At 34.5% G+C, this 22,634-nt stretch overlaps 1 protein-coding gene across 2 annotated transcripts in view; it reads left to right on the forward strand.

Moving 5' to 3' along the window:
• Positions 1-552: 552 nt before the first annotated feature.
• The window catches only part of LOC145258131 (uridine phosphorylase 1-like), a 78,443-nt gene continuing 56,361 nt past the window's right edge, over positions 553-22,634 (forward strand). The window contains exon 1 of one of the 2 annotated variants that reach the window (XM_080115873.1): positions 553-923. In XM_080115873.1, the coding sequence (XP_079971999.1) occupies positions 895-923 (29 nt within the window). In that variant the 5' untranslated portion in view covers positions 553-894. Of the gene's footprint in view, positions 924-2,191; positions 2,405-22,634 lie in introns of those variants that run through there. The other variant, XM_080115875.1, reaches the window with a different exon arrangement.

Genomic DNA, 22,634 nt, shown 5'->3' on the forward strand with positions numbered 1-22,634 from the left:
CAGTAGCATCTGACTTGTCTGCTTGCACCTATCCGTTGCCCTTAGATCATCCGCATAGCTGCAGTCGAATAACGTAACTCTTAATACAATAGAACTGTTGATTTGCTAGAGATTCATTCTCCTCCATGGCCATCCAACATCCTGCTGTCAACGTCATTAGAATTACTTTCTCCTAGATGCATGTTTTAAAGACTAGGGGTGCATCTCGCTCAGTGAATAAATGCGCCTCCAGATACCAACCTGGAAATTTCTTATGATTTGGCGCAATATACAGAGCAGGCAATCAACCTTAATTAAAAAATGGGCGATTTTAACCGATTTCCTCATTCAATCCCGGACAACGTCGGGTTCTCCTATAAAGATGAAACGCTGAAAATTCTGAAGAAGTTAATGCCTGTGAGTTTAGCATACTGAGACAGAACATTCTAATCCAAGCTCAAAAGTCTGTGTTAGGTAAGTATTATTGAGCCTCATTTTCTGGAAAAAAAAAAAAAAAAAAAAAAAAAAATGGTGAAGGTGGATTAAAATTCTCAGAGGACTAAAAATATAATTACACCGTTTGTTTTCATTCATCGCATTCACTGACTGTATGTTATGTAATAAAACAAACGTTGTTCTAAATTTGAGGAAGAAAAAGAGGAAATGAGATGACTTGACGCGCTTGTTTTAATTTTTGTTTGTTTTTGTGTTTTTTTGTTCTAGAAAACAAAATAGTTACCCTGACAACAGGATTTTTTTTTTCACCAGTCGCGACCGCATTATGCGTGTGCTTGGGTGAAGGATTGACATCGCGGAAAAAAGCAAGTGTGCGTAATTTTTACCCCCAAAAGAAAAGAAAGAAAAAACAAAAAAACAAAATAAATAAACTACTGCAATCCTGCATAAACAAAAATTATGGACGGGATAAACAACGCAAGTGATGGGTAAATATTAATTAAAACTATTTTATTTCTGCTGTTAATTTTATATATCTTAAATAGTTAATATGGTGCTAATTGGTGCTTATGTATTTTTGGTATCGCGCTATTTTTAAATATTTTTTCGGGTTAAATTCAAGTTTCATTATATCTTTTTTTTTTTTTTTTTTTTTTTTTGGTACTTGTACAAGTACCAAAACAAGTCAAGACATTAAAAAAATGAAAATATCGAAAAAAGTTTAAATTGTATCTATCCGTTAGGTATAGAACGAAGATAGAACGAAAATAATTCACTTAATTTCATCATGTAGTTTTTTTTTTTTTTTTTGTTTTTTTTGCTGTAAAAAAAAAAACAATTTGTTATGATACCGAGCAAAAGGTTTGATTTTTAGGAAGAAAAGCTAGTATTAAAGATGGGGAAGGAGTGTCGGTGCGTTATATGGAGTTATCTCCCCGTGGCGTGTTAAAAATTTCCACAATGGCTGACTTCAATGCGCTCTCATAAAAACGTGTTTTTTCCGCTGTAAAACAAAAACTACTCGATCAAATTAAGTAAAATTTTGTTTTGGGAGATCTTCATTTCAAAAATTTTTTCGATATGTTCATTTTTTAATGTCTTCATTAAACTGTACAAGTGCCTTTTTTATTATTAAATTAAGTGGAAGCACAGAAAATGTTATAAAACACCCTCTCCTCCCCATGTTAAGAATGGCTTTCGAAATAATGTTATTATTTCAGCGCGGTACCAAAATAATTAATAAGATTGTGAGATCATATCGTGCGACTGCGACGCACGATTCGTGCGTGTTTGTGTCTTTCTCGCCTGTATGTAACTTATTAAATTATGTAAAAGTTATCATTTGAAAAAGTAGTTATTTAAGTCTTTTCCTAATGCAATAGCATTAAATTAAACGAAAATTAAAAAGATTTTTTTTAATGATTGTGAAATTAAATCCATCAGAGTGCATGCATTTCTGTTTCTTCATAAACAAGCCAGCCATTTTATTTATTTTGTTAATATAAAAAAAACTGAATAACTTCGCGAAATTTGAAAGAAATTTGGAATCATTTAAACTGTTGAATAAAAAGTAATTTTAACCTTTTTTTTTTCTTTTTTTGTAGCATATCCGGAAATTATTACTATTACCGACAAAAATTACTTTAAAATCAATACCGTTCGAAAATGAGTTAAAAACAATTTATTTTGCTTTACGTATGCATGTGACCTATTTGCGTAAAAAAAAAAAAATAAATAATATATGCTTATAAAGTTCGGTGAATGTCGCATCCGAGGAAAGTAGCCGTCTTTGCTTAGTCAGTACAGTAACATAAACGTTAAACAAATGTGGTTACTTTCCTCGGATCCGATATTGACGAAACTTAAGACTTTCAACTTTAATATTTAAAAATTTGTAACATAAAAAAGTCAGAAATAAGTAAAACAAAATAAATTGTTTTTGATTTCCATGACACACGTGTATTTTAAGGTACGGAACTCCTTACTCTTTTGACTCCCAATATTTCGTCTGCTTAAACTTTAATCATGTGATTACGGAGTAGCATCAATAAAATAAACCATTCATTCAAATGTCGCTTGTTATGGATTTAGCTGAATACGATATTAAAAATCACTTTATTGATACTTATATGCACTTATGTTACTGGGCTGGCAGGCGTATTGTAAGTATTCTGTACTTTCATCTAACAATTTAATAAACAAAAAGATATCGTAAAACTTGAATTTAACTTGAAAATACTATTTTTAAAAAATAGCACGGTAACATTCACCACTTTATTTTATATATTTCTTTTCCAAAGGACCGTTTGAATACATTGATTTAAATGTAAAATGTGTAATTATTTCTAAAATAAGTACTAAAAAGTAATGAACAATGTCGGTAGAAAAGTAACTTTTATTAGTCCTGGTAACATTTATTTTTATTTATTTATTTTTATTTTATTTATTTATTTTTTTGGTACTTCTGCACTTTTTGAACCGTGCTGAAATAATATTTAGAAAGCCATTCTTAACATGGGGAGAGGAGGGTGTTTTGTAACTATTCTGTACTTTCACCTAACAACTGAATATTTAAAAAAAAAAAAGTCTCTCTTTAACACGGTAAGTTCAGGAAAAGATGTTATAAATAATAAACTAGACAAAATACTGTTAGAAATTCGCTCAATATATATTACCATGACATAAGTTGACATATATTCGGTGTTTTTTAAATAGTATTTTGTCTAGTTTATTATTTATAACACCTTTTCCCAAACTTACCATGTTAAAGAGAGTGTCGGGTGCCATTTTGAATTTTCCAATACATCGGTAAACACTGCATGTTTTTCGAGCTGAATAAACATGTTACATTGAATAAAAACACGAAAAACATAGGTAGAAAAGTAACTTATCTTGTCTTTGATAACATTTATTTGTTATATATTTGTTTTTTGACAACTTTTTCGAATCTATGTGTACAGTAATACAAACCCGAAAATACTATTTAAAAATAGTGCGGTTCGATAAGTGCACAAAAGCACCCATTTTAACATACCCTGGCAAATTAGTGAGTGGGTTTAATTTCAGGAGAGTTCCGTCCGCAGCAGAGCAAAAGTTGACAAAGTCGAGTCACTCTCTCCCCATCTTAGGGATGGATGCCTAAATTTGTTCTGACGGAGGGGGTATTAAAATGAACAAGTGTCATTTCCTTGAAATTATTTCTGTCGGTAATTGTAATGATCACCATATCTTCATGTAGTGAAATCAAGTTCCGCGTGTCTTTGTTTGGTTAACTGATATTTACATCCAATAATTGGTAAAACGTGAGGAGTATGCGCTGTTTTATGGCTGTTGTAAAAATGGAACGGAAGTTTAAATTTCGGTACGTTTTGACATTACGTCCAACTCCTCGTTACGTTCACATTTGACATGTCAACTTTTATAGGTTTTCTGGTAGGCTGACAAGATTAGGGGTGTCTATTCCGAAAGCCGTTCTTAACATGGGGAGGTTGGGGTGTTTATTCGTTATAAACGTATCCGAACCTATAAAAGTCAATATTTCCAAAAGTACGCTTGTTGAATGTTATTCTTTCAATTGCTTTCATTTTGGTAGGGAACAATTTAAAAAAACAAAAAGGATTCAAACAAAATGAAATTTAATTTCTGCTCTATATTTACAACAACCATAAAACTGCGCATACTCCGCAAGTTTTACCCAATAATTTTATAAATCGATAACAAAATTAGGTGGTTGTTAAGATAGGATCGGCAGATCGATTTTCTTTTTAATATACGTGGTTTTAAATAAAAAACAACAGTACTTAATTGTCGCAGCAGACGTGCAGTGTGCACGTGCACGCACGACTGCACGAGTGCACGACTGCACGAGTGAGGAGGCCCCTCTACCGAACGGCTCCGATGTTTTGTATGCAGTTCATTCGAGGGAGCCTTCATTATTCCGAAAAGGAAAGAAATTTTGGCCTTTTTTTAATATTTTGGCTTGGACTGTGCGCTTTTCTGAATATTTTTGGTATATTATGTTTTTTTTTTGGGGGGGGGGTCGATAGATACTTTTTTTGGTCGTGTTTTTTAACGTATATTTTTTCTTGCAATGTTTTTTTATGGATATTTTTTTGTTTGGCTGCATTTTTGGAGAATGGATAAAAATTTGAATTGGCTTGGACTTTGCGATTTTCGGATTATTTTAGTTATTTATTTATTTGGTAAATATCCAGATCCTCTACAACAAACACCGACCACTCTAATTTGTTTTTGGATAGGTAATTGAGGTTGCTGACAACGAATCTGATAGTCAAACTTGGGGCAAATTTACCGTTTGCATGGTATTACCCCCTGAACCCACAAACTACTTTCAACCATTTTGCAGCTTCCGTTTACGCTACGCGCATGCGCGCTGTAGCATAAACGACGGCTTCACCAAACAAACTACGTTTGGGGGGAGGGGGGTTCCAGAACATTTTTTTTCTAATTTTCAAAAATACATTATTATAGCACTTTTTGAGTGGAAAATTTAAAATTAGCTGAAAAAGAAATAAAACAAAAGGAAAGCACTCCAAGTTGGTGAAAGGGGGGGGGGTTAATTTATCTGTTTTTTTGTTTTTTTCCTGGAACATAGAATTTTCAAATTTTTAAAAAGTAATGCACCGACATTTACCAATTAGAATACCATTTAACATTTTTCGAAGATTTTACTGTTTACATTGGGGGCACGAGCAGTGGGGGGGGGGGTGCACCAATTTTCCTATAACTATAATCTCCGGCCAAATATCCATCCAAACAGAAAAAAATAAAAGTATACGGCCAAAAAAAATATGGCCAAAAAAATGTATCCCCCCCAAAAAAAAAAAAATCATGGCAAAAAAATATATATATATCCAGCAAAAAAAAAAAAAAATCCAGCCCATAAAAAAATATCCATTCAAAAAAAAAAAAAAAAAAAAAAAAAAAAAAAAAAAAAAAAAATGCTTATGAGAAGGCACCTAGGTGTATCAGAAATTTGGAGGAATTTTTGACACCCCTAATAGAAAACTGCGAATAAAATATTTAAAAAACCTCGTAATTTCTCTTTTTAAAGTGAGTTGTTTATTTTCTTCATAGAATATACTTCCAAAATAAACTATTAAAGTTGTTTAAAAAAATAATAGAAATATTATTTTTTATTTTTTAAAAACCAGTGTTTACAAAATGCTGGCGTGCCTTCATGCAGCCAGTTTTTTACGTAATAAAATCAATTGAATTTTACAAGTTAAATATTTTTCAACTTAAAAAATCTATCAAAATTTTTCTATTGGTTCAATTTTTACGATATTTTCAGGGTCAATGTGAAATTTTATGCTCTTTCCAATAAATCAAATATAATATTTTAGAGAAACGTTTTTTCAAATTCACCCTCCCATTTTGAAATGTCTATTAAAATTTTAATAATTTATGTGCCAAAGTTTTATATATCACAAATTGAAGATAAAAGAAATAGTTTTTTGGAAATTTACCTGTAAAGTCCAAAGTGTAAAACCTATTTTTTTTTAAAAACCACGTTGATTTTTTTTTTTTTTTTTTTTTTTAATGAAAGCTCATGTTATGCTTACATCGTCAAGTAAATACCAGACGCTGATGGCAAATATTTCTATTTCATTGAATGTTTTCTTTTTTTAGATATTTAAAAAAAAAAAAAAATAGTCGATAAAGAAGTATTAAAATATATCAATCAAAAACTTATATATTTCATTAAAAGAATTTTAAAAAAAAAAGTCGATGAAGCGGATTTTTTGTTCTAGGGGAAAAACTTATAAGTGAATGTGTGTTTGCTTTTTAACTATGGAGGATGAAAAATACTAATTTTGGCTAACACGCAATAAAAAAGAGACATTATTTATGTCCCTTGGACGAATCTGTATTTCATAAATTTCATTTTAGCAGCAGTTCTTTACAGCTTCGCGCAAAACACGTTGCGAAAATGCGATTTTCTACGACCCTTGCTTTAAAAAATCTTTTTATTTAAAAAATACATGGAATTTAAAATATGGATAAATTCTTAACAATGAAGGATGGAACTACCCATTTAATAGTATATTTTTTTAAGTAAGTAATTTTTTGGCATTTATATATATACATATATTTATAAGCGAGTCAAAATATGTTGATTTTCTTTTAAAAAAATATAAAGAAAACCGCTTTAAAAAAACAAATATTGCATAATTTGCTATTAAATCTGTTATTTTTTTAACAATTTGGTCTTCGCACCTTTAATTGAAAAAAAAAATTAGGGTTTGAATTACATTTTTCAAGTAGTTAAAAGCTTCGAAAAATAGTAAGTTGAATTATTAAAGTTCTGATCATCATTTTTAATGGCCACTTTCTGATACGCCTAATACAACACCTGGTTCACAAGTTCAAACCAGGATCTAACCCCAGTAATATTTGTTGCGGTAGGGAAGTTATGGATGGCTTCTGTCGTTTTTTTTTTGTTTTTTTTTTAAGGTTTAACCTTATTCATAGTAACTAGAAACCCTGCGAATTCTAACCCTATTTCCAGAAAAGTGAAACTTGTTTAGATTAAACACAATCCCTTTGTTGGCACAGTGATTTATATAGTCAATCGTGTGCCAGAATGGAGATTCTATTGAGTTCTCCCATAAGAGACTGTCATCTATATATCAGGTTTTATGAGCCATATCCACAAATGCCATCAAACCGATGAGTGTAACCATCTCCTGATCCATGGAATCCTTGATGGGCTCGACAGTACCTATATAGACCTCGCTCGGTAATGAACATAGTGGAATCTCGAGCGGTTGGAAGTAGCGGTAGGCTGTGGTATCCATTCCACGCATCTAGTACCGTTTTTCTTATGTGCTAGTATCACTAAGTTCTAATTGAATCAAAATGAGGTGTGATGCGCTTCCTTCATGGTGGCATTAATCAACTTTTGTAGATCCATCGGTCATCTTGGGGGGGGGCGATCCTTTTTTGGTATGACCACCATTCTTAAACACCAAGTAGTCAGCATACCTAGTGATACTGATTCTATTATCCCTAGTGCAACGTCTTTGTCTATGTCCTGCTTCACTTTTTTCTTCCAGTGATGGGGAACAGGTATCAGTGTCTGAATTGCTGTTGGTGTCACATCTGGGAGGAACTTTATTTGTAAGGCTTTACCCCCCCCCCATTGTCTGTAATGGTTGATGTGGACACGTGTTGAACACGCTTGAGTTGAAGTGTTTCTTTAGCCATTGTTCCAATTCCTGTCTGTTGGTTTCTGTTGGCTTGAATGGGATCGTCTCTGCTTTCTTTGGAACTGGTGCTCTGTGCAGGCATTCTACAAGGAGTTGTTTCCTTCGTTCTTGCAGAGCTGTCCTGTGACAATGATGTTAGAAACTTCGAAAGCAAAAGGCCCAGATCCTTTAACGCAATTTGCGACAAGTAGAAACCAGATGTCTGATATGTAAATCTTTTGGCATGTTTTGATCCCATCCTTATGCACAAAAACAAAACTCCTTTTATGTGTAGCCAGTTATTGGTTATAGTAGGTGGTTGGTATCGTACTCATCTGGGTATCCAAAGAGTCTTTGAATCACGGGCCTGACCAAGCAAATTTGGGCCCTTGTATATGCCAATGCTTGGCTGGAATGGGTGAGTGCATTTACAGGTTTCTCTGGCACCCGTCCAAAGGTCACATGACTCTTGGGCATCATAGCTATCTCTGCTATAACTGAGGGTAGTAATTCTGGGGCACACATCTGAAATTGCTTCCCGTCCCATTTAAGGTGAGGCATGTTCGTCAGCTGTCTCTTATCGTGTCTGCGGGCAGAAAATTTATACAATGTACCATTTGTAACCATAAATGACTCCCCACTTCTTGACACTTTGCTTATGGCTTCCGTTGTGGACCCTTAAATTTATGACATACCTTTTTTTTCAGGTGCCCCACCACCTCACAAAAGGGGCACTTGAGTCCAACTGCTGGATAATCTTTTTGATTCATTGATCATCCTGTATGTGACGTCTTCTCACAACCGTTGTAACGTTTAGTATATTGTGGCGTTAAAGGAACCTTTGTCTCCTGATTGTGCTGTTCATGGTTCGACATTTATACAGCAGATATCGCAAAAGGGTGTGCGGCATCGTTAAAATAGTCTGTTGTCTCCAGGCAGACCAACCGTAAGAACTTCTGCTCTAATGTAATAAGCGAAGATATCTCAGCCAGTACCTTTCTCTGGTGCTTGATATTCTGCAATCCCGCTATCATCTGCCCGGCAACCATATCGTCTGAATAGTTAATTTGCTGTCTGCAAGTCGGTTCATTTGGACATTGAATACGAAATTCACAAAATTTGACTTGGCTACATAACCTCGATAAAAAATTTACCAACTCATTCTTGTTCTGTTTCATGGAGTGGAATTTCTGTCGGTGGACTTATTTGTGCAATCCTTGCAGGCCCAGCCCACCAGTCATATCTAATGAAGAAGGTAATCCTCTGAGGCAGAGTTGAACCTTTCTGACTATACAAGTTCAAACAGTAACCTGTTTGTTTCCGGTGTACAAGTCTCCTGTAATTCGTTCCGGATTACAGCTGGGTCTTCCAGTCCACATACCTATTTGTACTACATCCAGGTGTCCAAAAATAACGCCCATTCCCCATCAGTGGTATCTAGTCCTATCGAAGGTTGTTCCATTTTTTTTTTTTATTTGCAATATGTTTTGATGACCGCATAGCATTTCTTTGCTCAGTTCGATGTTCTCTTTCTGAAGCTTTATGATTTGCTTTAATAAAAAGCACGTTTTCTTGCTCCATGGTATTTTCACGGTAAATATATCCAATGTCCAATGCTGCTGGACCAGCTTTCATGCTTTACAGTGAAAATTTTTTCGTAATGCCATGTAAGAGTTGAGTAGATTGGGATATTGTATCCTTCCGGCTCATGGTGAGCTCAATACAAAATAAAAGTGTCTGTGCCCATATTTACAGTATTTATAGAAATATGGGGAGGTCACTTTAGTTTCTTCTGGTCCTGAGGAGATCAATCTGATTGCCTCCTATTGTCAGGGACAGATAACTCTTATACCTACTATACAGTAATGACCTGGATTGTGTAGTGGGCTATGTGACATTTGCCGTAAACGTCACACATTAAGGGGATCATCCATCAGCCATAAAATATTTCAATCATAGTCATTTGTGTTCCTAGTTTTGTATATGAATTACAAAATATTTGATATTTCCCCGAAACCTCTGACCTTGATGGAGGGGAAACTAAAACTTCCTGCCGTTGTTTAAAATGATCTGAAATAACAGCAAGGGGAGACTTGATTTTAAATATTTCTAATATGTTATATCTCCCCTCTTTGTTTTTCATACATAAAGTAAATTTCACAGTGTATAAGGATTATTTGAAACTGGAGATATTCATAATCGTACCCTATTTCCAAATGAATATATATTGAAACTTTTTCAATATATGTGCTGACGAGCAAAATATATGTTTATTCATAATTTATAATTTTGCTAATTGCTTTTCACTTCCTCTGATGATATGCGCCATTAGTGAAAATCCATGGATTAAGGAAATAAATATAATTCTTTTCCATATATTCCTTGTCTCAAACAATAAATTCTCAATTTGAATATATTTCTATGTATATTTTAATCTACAGAATTTAACTTCAATCCTTACATATATATATGTGTGTAGAAATTTTCTTTTTTTTTTTCAATTATATTTCACCTTTTATACTAATCTTCTAATTTATGAAGCTCGATGTAATTATAGAGCATATAACAAATAAATGACAAAAGTCTATATTCCAAATTTCAAGATGTTGACCATCTTGCAATTTATTCCAATAAGTACGTTGCCATGCACAATTCTCATGTATAAACATTCAGGTTTGAGATGTTCAAAAGAAGGGACTAATGAATACAACGAGGTTGTTAGATAGTGCTCGATAACAAAGCAAAATATTTTTTTTATTATTTATTCAAGGGTAAACAGTTATATTTGGTCGCTACAAACAGCCATCTGTTTCAATCAATGAGACTTCGTCAGGCGACCCTGAACCATTTGACGTCGAATGGTTCAGGGTCGCCTGACAAAGTCTCATTGACTGAAACAGATGGCTGTTTGTAGCGACCAAATGTAACTATTTACCCTCAAATAAATAATAATAATAATAGTAATATATATATATATATATATATATACACACACACACACACACACACACAAGCCTGACGAATTCTCACGAGAATGAAATGTGGAATATTGTGTAGCTTAATTGCCATATATATTTTCGTAACTTTATATATATTCCTTACATTTCCTCGAAGTTGCGTTTTCTTAATAAAAAGTAATCGAAAAAAATTAAAAATAACAATTCCTCTCCAACTAGCATCGCTTTTTCCTTTTTTTGTTAATGTTTTTTTTTTTTTTTTTTTTTTTTTTGCAATGTTAAAACTTTGTTACATTAAATGGGTTTATTTTACAATCCCCAGAGGTACGAAAAAGTGGTAAAAAAAAAAAAAAACTAACAAACGTATAACAAATAAATTATAAGCAGCGACTCAGTTGGTCGCCAACAAGACTGTGAACACCTGTTACTTTTTTTTTCTTTTCATTGATCTCCCAAATGACCCCTTTATTTCGAGTGCATGTCATCCTACCTTTTTCACACAGGGGGCAAACAAAGAGAACAAAACGTACTTAAAAAAAAAAAAAGAAAAAAAAAGATTAACCAAAATTTTAAAAAAAGACTTTTTAACTTTTTTTATTTTAGAAATAGTTGTATTAATTTACTCAAGAATAAAGCGTTCTACTTTTTAAAACAATATTTTTAGACGATTAAAACAGCCTAAAACCTTAGCTGTAAAAATAACCCCTTAATTATTTTAGTGTGTGTGTGTGGGGGGGGGTAGTTTCGTATAAAGTAAATAATCATCCATTTTTAGACCAGATAACGTTTTCCAGATTAGTCAACAAAACAAAAAAGTGGTAAAGAAACAAAGGCAAACGTGTAGTTTAGCGGCGTAAATTATTTGACAGACAAAAAGTTATCAAAAACTATTTATTTTTATATAAAACACATTAGACCCAAAAGCTGAAATGTTGAATAGTCAGGGTACATATTGGAAGGATGACGGGGGGGGGGTTATGTCGGAGAACATTTTACGGGGACTTTTAGTGGTGAATGCTCTGACGAACTGCAATCACTTGTGCCCCCACGACGCGAGCACCCTCGACAAACCCGACAGGCTACTAGATCCCACCCCCACACTGTAGAGGTCCCTAGATGTAAAAGATCTTTTTACTCCAATAGTTTCTTCCCCAGAACCGCAAGACTCTGGAATTCCATTCCAGGTCCCTGCTTCCCCAACAGTACTGACGTGCAGAAGTTCAAGTGTAACGTGAACCGACACCTTGCTGCCCAAATCCCTACATAGTACCCCAGTAGTTGTTGCCCCTGATAGTAGCCCCCTACACCAAAGTGGCAATTTGCCTTGTTTGGGGTGAAAATGTAATAAAAAAAAAAAAAAAAGAACAGAGACGATAATGACATTTATATATATTGTTACACAGAACGAGACATCGTTTGTATAACGGCGGCGATGGTGACGGTTCTATTTAGTTCATATTATTATTAACAGGGGACATATGAATGTGAGAAGAGAGATGTGAAATACAGTTCTTTTAGATCAGAGGGGGAGAATCATTACCGATGATGGAGGAGGGAACAGACAATCCTTGGAGCGGGGGTGGGGGGTTATACAATGTTCATGTGAGATGATGATTACAACGCATTTACTTTTCAGTTGTAATGACGACACGAAGACAAACAGTTACAAAATATAGATGGTGATTCTTTATTCATCAGCCGACTGATTGAGGACTCAGGAATTCAAGCTTGTATGGCTACATGGTCTCCTCTTCTTCCCCTTCGCCTCTAAGGGTATCAGCTCCACTAATACACTGGCCGACTCTCATCTCTAACTCTCTATCACTGTGACTGTGATTCTCTCTAACTTCGAACCCTGTTCTCCTTTCTTTATGACGTCAGAGGTGTGGTCATCCAACGTGACTTTATCACGTTTCAATTTACCCGTGCCCTTTGCACATGTATCTAACACCTCATAAACAAAAGAAAAGCTGTAAATTAAATTGTATCATTTAACATATTTGTTGCATAACATTTTCAACTTTGTTATTGTCCATTCTTTTAACTGACATTTTTAATATTCACTTATTTCTAAAAGAATGGACAATCGCTCAATCTCTGACTTAAATGATATTTAGTTATTTGTGAGAACAATACCAATTGTTCTGCATTCCTAGGATTTCAATATCTATTATCTTTTGACACTTGCCTACTGGGTTCGATTCTAGCCTTTTCCTAATATCATTTTCAAAATTATCTAGTTTTGCTTTCTTACTTACTGGAATCTGTCTCTTTTCATAACAAAAATAAAACCGGAAAAAAATTTAATTTTTGTTATTTTTTCATCATTTTTATTAGACTAAATGTATGACGATCAAGGCCGCCATATTGCTTTTAAAATTTAGCCTTTCTAAGGTTTGACAGATTGTTTTTTTTTTTAAGAGCAAATTTGGCTATTTTTACGCTCTTGGAACTGTTTTGGCCGCCATTTTTGTAATGAAAGCTTAACCTTAAAATCTGATACATTCACAGTTTTCTTTTTCTTTTTTTTTTGTTTTATTTACAATCCTCATCCTCCCCACAATACAATATATTTTGTTGATTTTCGGCTGATTATTTTAAGCATATTTGTACCCACAAATAAAGAAGGAGAGTTGTAGGCAATATATATATATATATATATATATATATATATATATATATATATATCTCGGTTATGAAGAATAAGTACACCATTATAAAGTTCATTCTTCACTTAATAATCGGTGAAAATTTTGTATTGAGTGGATAGTTACTTGATTTTTGGTAGATTTATAAAGAGAGACTGTCAAAAAATACCTCTTCTGCTTTGGCTGTGCCTACACTTTTCTCAACTCTGGTTGCCCCTCCCCCCTAGGGGGCATTATAGGGGTAAAATTTTCTCAAAATCGTTTGACCATTTGTTCTCACTTTTCTCAATAACCACGCCTTAAATATTTTTGAAATTTTGCGCAAACATTAATCATGGTGAAAGTCAATTTTTGCCAGAACCGATTTTCTGGGATAACTCTGGTTGTTCCCCTATGGGAATTATGGATGTAAAATTGTCCCCAAAGCGTTCATCCATTCGCACTTTTCTCAATAACAATAATAATAATAATAGCCTTAGATTTTTTAAAAATTTGAATAAACATTAGTCATGGTGAAAGTAAATTTTTGCCAGAACCGATTTTCTGGGATAACTCTGGTTGTCTCCTCACCCTAGAGGGCATTATATCCTTAAAATTGCCTCAAAATCGTTTGAGGAAGTCAACTCTGAAAATTGTTCAATTTGTATGTCACATCTGCTTCAAGATGTGCAAATCTGTGGCAGGAGTGCAGATGACATGGACGACAAGATTGAGAGAATTCAATGTGATGGAAAGATGCAGCAATCATTATATAATATATATATGTGTGTGTGTGTGTGTGTATATATATATATATATATATATAGAGAGAGAGAGATGTGTGAGTATGTGTGTGTGTATATATGTGTGTGAGTATGTATATATATATATATAGATGTGTGAGTATGTATGTGTGTATATATATATGTGTGTGTGTGTGTGAGTGAGTATGTGTGTATATATATATATATATATTAGATAGATAGATGTGTGAGTATGTATATATATATATATATATATATATATATATTCCTTTGGAACTTACCTGTTGGATTGGAAGTTTTTAATTCGACCGTGTTTGGATTTTACCATTCTTAGATTTTTTACCCTTCACCGGACTATCCATTCATGTGAAATCTTTTTATCATTTTTTCTTTTACCTCCTATTCCCCTTACCTCACCCTTTTTTTTTTTTACTTAAGTAAGATCTGTGACTTACTTGTGGTTTCATTAAATACTTTTACATGCAAAATCCGATCCCGCATTTTGCTAATTCCTGCCCTCTGATTAGAAGGAGAGTATTTCTTTGAAACTCCGCGGATTAAGGACTATCCACTTATCTTGTGCTTCCTTTTTAAAATTAAATATGTTTTTAACTCTTTTTCAAGATGTTTTTTATCACGTTTTATTAATCATTTGCTCATATTATAAGCTCTATTTCCTTTTCGGTTTTATTGAGCTTTTCCATCTGGTTGAGATTACTTGTAAATATTAACTCTTTAAATATTTTAAGTTTACCATTTTGATTACCTTGGTAAACTTATTGTAATTTTTATTTCTTATATACACCAATGAAGACTGAAGGATCGGGCGAAAATTATGTACTTATAAAAAAAGTTTTTTAATTTTTTTTCATAATATTATTATTTTGTATTCCTGCACGTCACCAATTAAAAACAAATAAAGAAAAGTTATAAGCTTTTATACTTTTCGCATTCTTTTTTATTCATATATATATATATATATATATATATATATATATGTATATGTATATGTAAAAGTGAACGTGTGTGTGTCTGTGTGTGTATACATTTCCCTACGCAATAACTCTCAATTTTAAGTCTACAGACTCGAAATTTGATATACAGAGTACTGAGATTTGGGAAAATCTTTGTGATCGGTTTTTTGACAAGAAATTTGGTTGTTAAGGGGTCAAAGTTCAACGATTTGACTATTGAGAACTCTATCAAACTCCTCTGATAATTTTGGGTCTAAACACTTGAAATTTTAAATATAGGTTCCTTGGACATGGATCTAACTTAATAACTTGATTTGGGCCAAAAACAGTAAATGTTAAGGGGTCATAATAGGGGTCAAAGTTTAAAAAATTTGTTTACGAAAAGTTTTAGTTACCAATATATAAATATATGTATGTATGTATGTTTGCGTGTCTGCCTAAAACTTTCTACAGAGTCGACGAATTTTACCAAGATCAGTATCATTTTGAAGTTCGACCTTTCAGACGATAAATATCAAAAAATTGGTTAAAAACATTAATATCTTCACCTTCAACTGGGCACTTTTCAACAGGGGAAGGGTCGCTTTTTTCGCCAATATTTTCGAAAATCATCCTCTCCTTTCGATTGACTAGCCTTAATTTAAACATAAGTCACTTCTGGTTTGGCGGTGGTCATAACAGCAAATACGTCATGTGTCAGGTTTTTTTCCCCCATTCTTTTCCTTGTTCGCAGTACGGGTTCGAGCCTGCCTTCTTACTACCACTTTTTTTTTTTTTTTTTTTTCGCTCTTCAGTGAAGGGGAGGGGACGACTTGTTAAGCCATCTGTTTTTCTCTACGTCCAAACCCAAACTCACTGACTCCAGCTAACCTGATCGCGTGACTCAAACGCAGATCCGATCAGCTGACCCTCACTTCCGATAAAATGTGTCTACAATATAATTGACCATATTTCTTTCTCGTGTTCGACCTATTTCTTTCTACCACTTTTTTCTTTCTTTTTTTTTTTTTTTTTTTTTTTTGCTTAACATACACATCCAAACACCCGGGCAACTCTGGGCTGAAATGCTAGTCTATATATATATAAAAAACAAAATGTGTGTGTGTGTGTGTGTGTGTGTGTGTATGTATGTTCGCTTTTTGTGTATGTCTGCAAAAGGCTTCTTTTTTATTTTAAACCCCAAACAAGGCACATTGCCCCTTTAGTGTAGGGGGCTACTATCAGGGGCAGAAACTACTGGGGTACTATGTTGGGATTTGGGCAGCAAGATGTCGGTTCACGTTACACTTGAACTTCTGCATGTCAGTACAGTTGGGGAAGCAGGGACCTGGTATGGAATTCCAGAGTTTAGCGGTTCTGGGGAAGAAACTACTGGAGTAGAAAGATCTTTTACATCTAGGGATCTCTACTGTGTGGGGGTGTGATTTAGCTGCCTATCGGGTTTGTCGAGGGTGTCTACGTTGTGGGGCACAAGTGTCTGCAGTTCGCCAGAGCATTGACCATTAAAATACTTGTAGAATAGGCAGAGGGATGCAACATTTCGTCGATGGGACAGAGGCTGAAGCCTAGATGCCAGTTCAGGGCCTATCAGATTAGCGACTCTCTTTTGAACCTTGTCTAGTAGCGAGAGACCAGTAGCAGATGGTGGCCTTATAGAGGTATAGGATACTTTTTTCTAGCATGGTAGAGAGAGCCTACCTTCTTCGCAGCGGCCCTGGCAACGCTTTCAATGTTATTGTTCCAACTCATGTTTTCTGTGAACGTTAGGCCAAGCAGTTTGAAAGATGTACTCTCAGATAAAGAGTCATTGGCCATTGCTATTGGTGGCAGAGAAGGTTTCTTGTAATTATTGAAGAAAACCAGTTTAGTCTTAGCAGCATTGAATGTGACCATCCATTTTTGTCCCCAATTCCACTACAGATTGGAGGTTATCCTCTAGTGTTTTTGCCATTTCTTGAAATATATGTTCATTTGTTTTCCTGTCTTGCCTGTTATAGAGTGTGGTGTCATCAGCATATATACCCATCTCAGAGGCAATGTTGTCGGGGAGGTCATTAATGAATATTAGGAACAATAGAGGTCCAAGGATAGACCCCTGAGGCACTCCTGCATTTATATCATATTGTTTAGATGTACGACCGTCGAGGACAACCTGGATTTTTCTCTTCTGTAAGAAGGATTTAATTATGTTAAGTATTCTACCAGTGATACTGTATGATTTAATTTTCCTGAGGAGACCCTCATGCCATACCCTGTCAAAAGCCTTAGATATATCTAGAGCTACCGCTCTGCCCTTCCAGTGAATGGTATATACGTTCAGAGATTACATTTAGGATGTCTGCTGTGGAATGGGCTTGTCTAAATCCATATTGTTTGTCAGTCAGAAGTTTAGCATCTGTAAGGTGACGGACTAGAGCATGCTTCTTGAGGGGGGGGGGGTCGCTCATTCTTAAAACTTTTTATATCACGTCTAAATTATAATATCTACGACTTAACAACGGGGGTCGCCTGTCTATTTAATTTGCCCGACTTTTACCAGCTCACTGCATCTTCGAAAAGCGAATGATGTCGCAAGGGAAACAGTAACTGGGTTGCAGCGCAAAACTAGGTCAATTATCATGCCACTTCCTTGCACCTGTATATTTCGCTTTATGAACCTTAGCTTAATAGGCTTATTAATTACTCTCCCCTCATGGCCGAGATGGTTAGGTGGCTAGCATTTTTCCCTTTTGTTTCCACCTTCGTGTCAAGACTTCGGGGTTCAATCCTACCTTCCTACTAAAACATTTTTTTTTTTTACACATCCGAACACCTGACCAATGTTTTTTTTTTAACACTCACACTTTCAAACACCTGGGCAACGCCGGGTACCCCCCCTGCTAGTAAAATCAATAGAATGTCTTGTGACGTTTTGAAATTATGTCCAGTAGAAAGCAGTCAAGTGCTAAAATATCTATTTTATGCATTCAAAAAATTTAGGTCAAAGCTAGAAATTGTGAGAAGTGATTCATTTTTTTTTATTATTGTGAAATTATTTTTAATACGGATTTATTTCTTATAATTCAAACTTTTTTTTTTTTTCCTTTTTTACAAATACTCGCAAGAAATATTTTTCACAAAATTCCCCTCGTCTCCATGTTAAGAATGGCTTTCTAAATAATATTATTTAGAAAGCTATTCTTAACATGATGAGAGGATGTTAACTTTTATGTACTTTCACTAGCCATTTAAGAAACAAAATAAAATGTGGTTTTGTCAATAACAATATTTTTTTTTAGCTTTTTTTAATTCAATTTTCACCCCAAACAAGGCACAGTGCCAATTTGAAGTAGGGGGCTACTATCAGGGACATAAGTTGCAGGGGTATTATGAAGGGAGATGAGTAGTAAGATGTCTGTTCACATTACACTTGAACTTCTGCATGTCAGTACAGTTGAGAAAGCAGAATCCCGGAAGGAAGTTCCAAAGTCTAGCAGTTATGAGGAAGAAACTATTGGAGTAGAAAGCTTTCTTACACCTAGGGATCTCTACTGTGAAGGGGTGGGATTTAGCTGTTTGTCGGGATATTCATGTCGAGGGGGGCACAAGTGCTTGTAGTTCATCAGAGTATTCACCATTAAAGTACTTGTAGAACAGGCAGAGGGATACAACATTTCGTTGATGGGACAGAGGCTGAAGCTTAGATGACAGTTCAGGACCTATTAGGTTGGTGACTTACTTTTGAACCCTGTCCAAGAGTGAGAGACAAGTAGCAAATGCACCTGCCCAAATGTGACAACACCCGGAACTTTTTATCTGGTTGGTGCTCTCCCTCCTTTGTCTTTCCTTCCACATTGAACTTTTATGACCATTTTGTGTGGTGCTACCTACATATGTATGCGTGTGTGAAAGTGGGGGTATAAGTTTCATGGGTTTTTTGGCAGTTTCAGTTCTTTTGGGCTCGTCTGATGTTCTTGATATATCTTTTTATTATTTTTTTTATTTTATTTTAACCTACCCATGGCTGGTTAGCATTAATTAGTTATGAACTGCTTCCCACATTTAAAAGTTAAAAAAAAAAAAGAAGATATTTCAATTGTTTTCATTTTGTTGTTCTGCTTCCTTTGTCTTCATTTTGTTATTTGCTAGGATAATAAAAATCTATAATTTATCAATTTTTTTTCCTCTTGTCAACTATTATCATGTCCAGTTCTCTTGCTTGGATAATTTTGTCTGTTTTCACCTCTATATCCCAGAAGTTGATATGCCTTTCATTTTCCAGTGCTGTCTCTTGCTTGTATCCCTACTATTTGTCTCCATATTCAAAGTGCAGGTGTTTGCATAGTTCTCAACGAACTGCCTAGCCCACACAGTCGTATCTGTTTTAGTATTCGTTCAAAGTTAGTTTGCTGCATTCACTAATTATGTAATTAAGCACCCCATTCCTGGTGTTAAATTGTTAACACCCCTCATCATTCCTGGCGAGAACATAATATAGCAGGGTGGGAGTGATTTTCACACTTCACTGCTTTCTCCTGAACCGGAAGTGATACTTTGAATATGCAGACAAATAGTAGGGACACTATACCCTGGAAAATCTCATCCGTATGCCCAGTATTTAAGAATTCAGGTGATCGGTCATCACCCTCTCAGTACAGACCTAAGTCTCCTGTGCATCATGAGTAAGTTACTTGAAACTGTTAAATAGAGAAGTAGTCAACTATCTCGGCAAAAATAACCTTCTTAGTGACATGCAATATGGTCTCCGTTCTGCTAGATCTACAGCGGAGGTTACAGTTATTTCTTATAAGATTAGCGAAACTCTCAACTGAGGCTTCCTTTCTAGGGCAATTGCACTTGACATATCAAAGGGTAGGGTATGGCATAAAGGTCTACTTCACAAGATCTCCAGCTATGGTATAGCTGGAAATGTCTTTCCAATTATTAAATCATTTCTCTCTGATAGGTTCATAAGAGTAGTGGTTGATGGGCAGAAATCAGAAACTCATAGTATTAATGCTGGCGTCCCTGAGGGGTCCATCCTGAGTCCAATTCTCTTCCTGATCTATATTAATGATCTTCTAAATCACATCCTTAGATCATTCATAGACATTTTTGCTGACGACATTAACATCTATGGCAGCACTTCAAAGGCTGTAAATGACTAAGTTATCTCTGATTCTCTCTCCTCTGATCTTGAGCATGTGATACAATGGGGGGAAAAGTGGCTGGTTACTTTTAATGCATCTAAAACCAACGTTCTGATCCACATTTGGCATCAATTGAAATGAATGGCTCTCGTCTTGGGGAGGTTCCATGTTTTGACAAGCTTCTGGGCTTGATCTTTACTTCTGATCTAAAATGGAATACGTATATCAAATCTGTTGCCAAGATTGCTGGAAAAATGATGGGATCCTTCTATTTATCCAGTAGATATCTATCTGCTGATGCAATTCTCTATCTATACAAGAGCCAGGTACGTCCAAGGATGGAGTATTGCTGTCATATCTGCGCAGGAGCTGCTAGGAAGACCTTACCCGGCCTTGACAGAGTTTAAAATAGACTTTGTAGCCTAGTAGGGGATGCCCTTTTCTCTTCCCTGCAACCTCTTTCTCACAGAAGAGATGTTGTGAGTTTGTCTCTGCTTTATCGTTATTTTCATGGCAAGTGCTCGTCTGAGCTCCAATCTATGGTCCCCCCCTTACCAAACATTCACAAGAAACACTCGTTTGACTGTAAAAACTATCAATAATTTTCCCCACTCTTTATCTATGCCTAAACCTAAACGTAAATTCCATGAACAAAGCTGCTTTCTAAGAACTGCACACCTGTGAAACTCTCTTCTGTTTACCTGCTTTCCAGCTGACTACAATATGGCGTCTTCAAGTCCAATGTAAACAAGTTCTTGATGAGCCGTTCCCCTTAAGTAACCCAATTTACCAAATTTACACTTCTAACGATTGCTATGATATTGTCCTTTTGACCACTGTGTACTCTTTAACCCTTATCCTCGAGTGGCCGCTGGGCCTTGATAAGTGGTGAATCCTTTGTAAAAAAAATAAAAAATACTTCTTAAGCGTTATACTGTTATACTAAATAATAACATTCGCTTCTTGTCCAGAATTGCCCCTATATTAAAAAAAAAAAAAAAAAAAAGAAAAATCTGTATGATGTACATACCTGTTACTAAACGAAAATATCATATTCTAAAAATCATGCAAATTGATCCAGTAGTTTTATTTTTGTAAATTAAATCAAATTTTATAAGTAACCAAGGACCGACTATCTTGCCTGCCATTTTGAAAACAATCTCGGGAAACGAAAGGAGATAACTCAGCAATATTCAAATTTGCAAGATTTTTTTTATATTTGTAATGCCTACAAATTCCCATTAATCGCTTTAAAAATGATTTTCTTTATAAAAAAAATAAATAAAGCTATTTGCTGAATTTATGTGATTTTTGGAATATGATTTTTTTTTTAACAGGTACATACACCCTACATACTTTTCTTTATTTTTATAATTTCTTTTAATATAGAGGTAGTTCTGGACAAGAATCTAACATTCTTTTTAAAAGTTATGTTTGAATGTAAATTGTCACAGAAGGAGGATACGATGTCTCCCAATTTTATGATACAAATTTTGCAATTGTTTTTGTTTGTTTTACTTACGTCATAGCCGTGTAATCAATCACCACAAAAATTCCATGTTAAATATTGTTTTTAGAAGTAAAAAATAAACAACAACAACAAAAAAATACCAATGAAACGTTATAGATTTATTTCAGTGTACACATTTTATTTTGTTCTTTTATATAACAGAGGCGCACCGTGAGAAAATTAGTGGCTTCCTTTTTGTTTAGGACAGCATTTCTTAACCATGGGTGCGTGGCTCCCTAAGGGGGCCACAACCTTCTAATCAGGAAGCCATAAAAAATGTAATTCAAAATGCAGAAGCTTGCAATGTGTGAATAAGGTGACAAGACTCCAGCCATGAAAAAAAAGGAATTTATTTTTATATACAGTGGAACCTCTAGATACGAAATTAATTGATTTTAGATACGAAATTAATTGATTCTAGCTTGCATCCGGAAAGGCGTTTTACACATAAATCCCCTGATCCATTCCAAGCCCTATGAAAATACTCATTAAATTTTTTAGTGAGGGTAAAACCGGAATAAAATAAGAACTAATTAAACAACTAAATAAAACAAAATCTGCACTTTTCTTTTATTTTTTTTTTTAAGTGTAGGGGGCCATAGGTCATCAAAGATTGAGAAACATTGGTTTAGGACCAAAAATATAAAAATTAAGTTATTGCGAAACCTTTAAAACTGACTTAACATTTAAAGAGTTCTTGTAGGTCATCTATCATCACATTTTGAATAGGAATTTAGAAATAGCAAATGCAACCTGTGATGTTCTTCATATTTTTTTAATTCTGTTTTTATTTTATGCTCCTTATGGCTGATTAGTATTCGTTAGTTATGAACTGCTTCCCACTTTTAAAGATTAAAAAAAAATGTTTCAGTTGTTTTCATGATTGCTGTGTATTCTATGATTTCAATCTTACATTTGATTTCAATTTTTCCTTTGTTTTTGGAACTGTTCCTAGTGCTCCTACAATTATTGGTTTTATAATTATTTCCCTCATGTTCCATGCATATTTGCTTTGTCTTCCTGCTTC

Source organism: Euprymna scolopes, chromosome 33, assembly GCF_053919585.1.
Source record: "Euprymna scolopes isolate OS-2025 chromosome 33, ASM5391958v1, whole genome shotgun sequence".
NCBI classification, from domain to species: Eukaryota; Metazoa; Mollusca; class Cephalopoda; order Sepiida; family Sepiolidae; genus Euprymna; species Euprymna scolopes.